This window comes from Salvelinus namaycush, unplaced genomic scaffold, assembly GCF_016432855.1.
Source record: "Salvelinus namaycush isolate Seneca unplaced genomic scaffold, SaNama_1.0 Scaffold72, whole genome shotgun sequence".
Classification (NCBI taxonomy): domain Eukaryota; kingdom Metazoa; phylum Chordata; class Actinopteri; order Salmoniformes; family Salmonidae; genus Salvelinus; species Salvelinus namaycush.
Window position 1 is genome coordinate 9086 of NW_024061442.1, and position 6628 is coordinate 15713.

Sequence of the window (6628 nt, forward strand, 5' to 3'; positions counted from 1 at the left end):
GGAATGCTGTAAGACATCAGAGACAGGTAAGTATCTATATATTTACATGTTCCAGCTCTAGGCAGACAGCAGGTCAGGAATGCTGTAAGACATCAGAGACAGGTAAGTATCTATATATTTACATGTTCCAGCTCTAGGCAGACAGCACGTCAGGAATGCTGTAAGATATCAGAGACAGGTAAGTATCTATATATTTACATGTTCCAGCTCTAGGCAGACAGCAGGTCAGGAATGCTGTAAGACATCAGAGACAGGTAAGTATCTATATATTTACATGTTCCAGCTCTAGGCAGACAGCAGGTCAGGAATGCTGTAAGACATCAGAGACAGGTAAGTATCTATATATTTACATGTTCCAGCTCTAGGCAGACAGCAGGTCAGGAATGCTGTAAGACATCAGAGACAGGTAAGTATCTATATATTTACATGTTCCAGCTCTAGGCAGACAGCACGTCAGGAATGCTGTAAGACATCAGAGACAGGTAAGTATCTATATATTTACATGTTCCAGCTCTAGGCAGACAGCACGTCAGGAATGCTGTAAGACATCAGAGACAGGTAAGTATCTATATATTTACATGTTCCAGCTCTAGGCAGACAGCACGTCAGGAATGCTGTAAGACATCAGAGACAGGTAAGTATCTATATATTTACATGTTCCAGCTCTAGGCAGACAGCAGGTCAGGAATGCTGTAAGACATCAGAGACAGGTAAGTATCTATATATTTACATGTTCCAGCTCTAGGCAGACAGCAGGTCAGGAATGCTGTAAGACATCAGAGACAGGTAAGTATCTATATATTTACATGTTCCAGCTCTAGGCAGACAGCAGGTCAGGAATGCTGTAAGACATCAGAGACAGGTAAGTATCTATATATTTACATGTGTGTTGCATCTACACTAAACCCTCACATTTGGATAATGTCACTTTTTAAAGTGACAACATATATATTAACAGTGTAAAACATGAATAGATGTTTAAACATTCTTTACCCCATCTTAATTCTCTTCCAGATGCCTGGCCTTTTCTTGTTCTTGGAGGTTGGCTCTGATGTTTCAGCCTCTTCTGGAGCTTCTAGCTGCTGGCTGTCTGGCCCACCCTGTTGGTTCTCTGGCCACTCCTGCTGGTTCTCTGAACTCCCCTCCTGGATCTCTGCCCATGTCTGTTGCCTCCTTGGCCTTTCCTGGTGGCCATCTCCAGATCCAGTGGGCTGTGTTGTCTCCAGATAATCGTGGCTGTGTTGGGTGGTTAGACACCGGGTGTTGATTTGAGCATCAGCCTCCAGATTCATCTGCTCCAGGTAATGTCCCTTCATCTTCCCCCTCTCCTCCTTCAGTTTCTGATGAGTTTGTTTTTTAAGCAGGGACTGCTCTCTCCACTGCTTATTAAAATCCTCCATCTTCTTCCTTCTCTTCTCAGCCTTCAGCAGCTCCTTCCTCTTCTCCCTCTCTCTCTCTGCCTGTGTCATGGTGGCTGTTAGCCTTGTGTGTCCAGGGATGGCTGGTAGGGGTGAAGAAGTAGAGTTCACATTCAACTTAGGGATCTGGTATCAACTTAAATGTAATGGACACAGGGAATGAAGAATAGAAAACACAATTTAATCTCAATGATTCTTTACTCTTTTCAGTTGAGCAAGGCATGGAATTTGTCAATAAAGTGCAATAATTCCCGAATTGACCTTAAGTTGAACATGAGTCCCGAATGGCACCTATTCTTTGTATAGTGCCAGGGAATATGTGATCGCTTAGGGCCGCATGGCCACTAGTAGGGCATATGTGATCGCTTAGGGCCGCATGGCCACTAGTAGGGCATATGTGATCGCTTAGGGCCGCATGGCCACTAGTAGGGCATATGTGATCGCTTAGGGCCGCATGGCCACTAGTAGGGCATATGTGATCGCTTAGGGCCGCATGGCCACTAGTAGGGCATATGTGATCGCTTAGGGCCGCATGGCCACTAGTAGGGCATATGTGATCGCTTAGGGCCTCATGGCCACTAGTAGGGCATATGTGATCGCTTAGGGCCGCATGGCCACTAGTAGGGCATATGTGATCGCTTAGGGCCGCATGGCCACTAGTAGGGCATATGTGATCGCTTAGGGCCGCATGGCCACTAGTAGGGCATATGTGATCGCTTAGGGCCGCAGGGCCACTAGTAGGGCATATGTGATCGCTTAGGGCCGCATGGCCACTAGTAGGGCATATGTGATCGCTTAGGGCCGCATGGCCACTAGTAGGGCATATGTGATCGCTTAGGGCCGCATGGCCACTAGCAGGGCATATGTGATCGCTTAGGGCCGCATGGCCACTAGTAGGGCATATGTGATCGCTTAGGGCCGCATGGCCACTACTAGGGCATATGTGATCGCTTAGGGCCGCATGGCCACTAGTAGGGCATATGTGATCGCTTAGGGCCGCATGGCCACTAGTAGGGCATATGTGATCGCTTAGGGCCGCATGGCCACTAGTAGGGCATATGTGATCGCTTAGGGCCGCATGGCCACTAGTAGGGCATATGTGATCGCTTAGGGCCGCATGGCCACTAGTAGGGCATATGTGATCGCTTAGGGCCGCATGGCCACTAGTAGGGCATATGTGATCGCTTAGGGCCGCATGGCCACTAGTAGGGCATATGTGATCGCTTAGGGCCGCATGGCCACTAGTAGGGCATATGTGATCGCTTAGGGCCGCATGGCCACTAGTAGGGCATATGTGATCGCTTAGGGCCGCATGGCCACTAGTAGGGCATATGTGATCGCTTAGGGCCGCATGGCCACTAGTAGGGCATATGTGATCGCTTAGGGCCGCATGGCCACTAGTAGGGCATATGTGATCGCTTAGGGCCGCATGGCCACTAATAGGGCATATGTGATCGCTTAGGGGCGCATGGCCACTAGTAGGGCATATGTGATCGCTTAGGGCCGCATGGCCACTAGTAGGGCATATGTGATCGCTTAGGGCCGCATGGCCACTAGTAGGGCATATGTGATCGCTTAGGGCCGCATGGCCACTAGTAGGGCATATGTGATCGCTTAGGGCCGCATGGCCACTAGTAGGGCATATGTGATCGCTTAGGGCCGCATGGCCACTAGTAGCCCCCGGATCCCCCCAAAACACGTTTTAGTGTGTGTTTTTTAGGAACTCTTTCTGGGTCTCTACTTAGTCTTGAGTGTTAGACTAGTAGATGACACAACTCTTTCTGGGTCTCTACTTAGTCTTGAGAGTTAGACTAGTAGATGACACAACTCTTTCTGGGTCTCTACTTAGTCTTGAGAGTTAGACTGGTAGATGACACAACTCTTTCTGGGTCTCTACTTAGTCTTGAGAGTTAGACTAGTAGATGACACAACTCTTTCTGGGTCTCTACTTAGTCTTGAGAGTTAGACTGGTAGATGACACAACTCTTTCTGGGTCTCTACTTAGTCTTGAGAGTTAGACTAGTAGATGACACAATGTACCATTTAAACACGTGGTTGTTACATCAGCAGTATGTTTCTTGTTATGTCAGTCAGTCACTCAATTAGCCATGTCAGCTAACATATTCTTTAGACAGTAGTTTTATATTGAAACAATGATGCAACATGATGACTGGTGTGTAACTGATGTGTGTAGAGGAGACTAAAGAGGATGATGTCATAAGCAGAGGGAAAACAGGTCTTACCTATGTGGACGATCTTATAGCCCTCCTCAGCTTCTCTCTGATAGGTTCTCTCGATCTTCTTGAGGTTCCTCTTCTCCCACTTCTTATTTATCCAGCCCACAGCTCTCCTTCGGATACTTTTATCAGGTGGGAGAATGTCCTCCTTGTCTTCTTCCTTTTCCTCCTCCTCCTCTAAGTCACCCCTCTTGTAATTTTCAAGGAATTCCCTTCTTTCCTCTTCCACCATCTCCTCTCTTCTGTTTGCCTCTATTATCTCTCTCTCTCTGATTAAAGCTAAATTGCCTTTAACCTTTTTGGGATAGGGGGTGCTGTTGTCACTTTTTCTGGAAATCGTGTAATTTTTAAACGGCTTCCTACTCAATTCTTGCTCGTACAATATGCATATTATTATTATTATTGGATAGAAAACAGTCTCTAGTTTCTATAGGCGTTGAAATTTTGTCTCTGAGTGGAACAGAACTCATTCTACAGCAATTTCCCTGACATGGAGTCAGATTTCACACATCTTGGCCCCTGATCTGGAGTCAGTTTAAAGGTCCCCGTAAATGCTATGAGGATACAGACACTGCTTACGTCTTCCCCTGGATGTCTTTACGTGATGACGCTTTGAATGGTGTCGATTGCGCAATCACAGCCTCTATAAAACAGATCAACGTGTAGGAAGTAACTCTTTTCCAGCTGCGTCGGACGCGCGGTGGACACCGACCTACTATTTTTCCAAGCATTAGTGTAGCCAGTAATATTTATCCGGTCATGTTTTTACTTGTAATAGGTGTTAAAAACATCATAAGGTAGTTAATTTAAACCGTTTTATAGCAATTTATATCCGTTTAGTGCGATTTTGGGACATTTATTTCTGAGACAATTTCAAGCTCTGGGCACGTTTTCAGTTCATGCCGAACGCAGTGGGCATTTCGACATGGCAAGAGGACAGCTTTCGACCAAAAGACGATTAGACCCAAGAAAGGATTCTTTGCCCAAGATTCTGATGGAAGAACGGCTCAAAGTAGGAACAATTTATTATGATAAATCGTGTTTCTGTCAAAAAATGTTAATCGCTAATACCGCCATTTTGTTTCGTGTAGCTTCGTTTGGCGCAAACTGTATTGAAAAGTAAGGATAATTTAAAAAATGTAAATCAGCGATTGTATTAAGAATTAAATTGTCTATCAATCGCTGTCCACCCTATATTTTTTAGTCACGTTTATGAGTATTTATGTATACGACTAGATCACTGTCTAATATTGCGTCCGACATTTTCTGACCAGCTCGGCTACTTTTCTCATTGTATAACCACGATTTTGGTGGCTAAATATCCACATTTTCGAACAAACTGTATATGTATGTTGTAATATGATGTTACAGGAGTGTCATCTGAAGAATTCTGAGAAGGTTAGTGAAAAAATTAATATCTTTTGGCGATGTTGACGTTATCGCTCTCTTTGGCTAGAATCAATGCTGGGGTAATGTTTGCACATGTGGTATGCTAATATAACGATTTATTGTGTTTTCGCTGTAAGACACTTAGAAAATCTGAAATATTGTCTGTATTCACAGGATCTGTGTCTTTCGATTAGTGTATGCTGTGTATTTTTACGAAATGTTTTATGATTAGTAATTAGGTAAGACACGTTGCTCTATCTATTTATTCTAGTCGATTTGTGACGGTGGGTGCAATTGTAAACTATGATATCTACCTGAAATATTCACATTTTTCTAACAAAACCTATCCTATACCATAAATATGTTATCAGACTGTCATCTGAGGAGGTTTTTTCTTGGTTAGTGGCTATCAATATCTTAGTTTAGCCGAATTGGTGATAGCTAGTGGTGTTGGTGGACAAAGAAAAAATGGTCTCTTTTGCTAAGGTGTTTACCTAATAGATTTACATATTGTGTCTTCCCTGTAAAACATTTTAAAAATCGGACATGTTGGCTGGATTCACACGATCTATCTTTCATTAGCTGTATTGGACTTGTTAATGTGTGAAAGTTAAATATTTTAAAAAAATATTTTTTTTGAATTTCGCGCCCTGGCTTTTCAGTGGAATGTGGGAGGAGTGCCGCTAGCGGCACCCCAGTCCTAGACAGGTTAACGGCTCTCTTTCTCTCCTCCTCTCTCTCTTCCTCTCTCTGCCTCTCCTCCTCTCTTAGTCTGAACATTTCTTTCTGTCTAGCAATTTCAATCTCTTGTTTTTTATCCTGCTCCTCTTGTTGTCTTGCCCTCTCCTGTTTTCTTTCCATCTCCAGCCGTCTTTCCTCCTTCTCCCTCCTGATTTGTTGTCCTCTTTCTATGTGTTCTCGTTCCCCCTTCAACACTTCTAACCTTCTCTCTTTACGTCTATTGAAGACTTCCCGTGCTTTTGCTTTAACATTAACTACTACATGTTTCTTCATGCTTACTTCCTTTCCTCTCTCTTCTCTTTCCCTGTACTCTTCCTCTGCTTCCTTAATCACTTCATGCTTGTCTTCCATCTCTCTCTCCTGTTCTATCTCCAGTTCATTCTGTCCCTCAATTTCCCCCAAAATATTTTTCTGCCCCTCCTTTCTTCTTCCTGCTTCCTCCCTCTCTCTCATGATCATCTTTTCTTTCTCCATCTCTTTCTGTTGCCGATCTTTTAATTCCATCTCTCTCTGATTCTCATTGTCTTTCTCCCTTTCTTTCTCCTTCTCCGTTTGTTTTTGTCTCTCCTCTTGTTGTTGTCCTCTGTGTATCTCTTCTATCTCTCTCTGTGTATTGTTCTCCCTCTCTCTTTCCTCCTTCTCCATGTCAATTTGCTTCTGTTTACATTGTTCTTCTTCATTCTCTCTTTCAATCTCTCTCTGTCTCTCTTCTTCTCTTTCCATATTTTTCTGTCTCTTCTCCATTCTCTTCCTTTTGATCTCTCTCTGTTTCTCTTTTTCACTCCCTCTTTCTTCCTCTTCCATCTCTATGTGCTTCTGTTTGTGTCTCTCCTCTTCTTCTTC

The 6628-nt window shown here is 44.0% G+C and overlaps 1 protein-coding gene across 1 annotated transcript; it reads right to left on the bottom strand.

Annotated features, from left to right (window-relative positions):
• Nucleotides 1-989: 989 nt before the first annotated feature.
• On the bottom strand, nt 990-3917 carry LOC120042582 (trichohyalin-like). The gene is made up of 2 exons (XM_038987404.1): nt 3662-3917; nt 990-1501 (listed from the first exon to the last, which is right to left on the bottom strand). Exons 1-2 carry the CDS (start codon nt 3885-3887, stop codon nt 990-992), a joined length of 738 nt encoding a protein of 245 aa, XP_038843332.1. The 5' UTR covers nt 3888-3917.
• Between the last annotated feature and the right edge of the window lie 2711 nt (nt 3918-6628).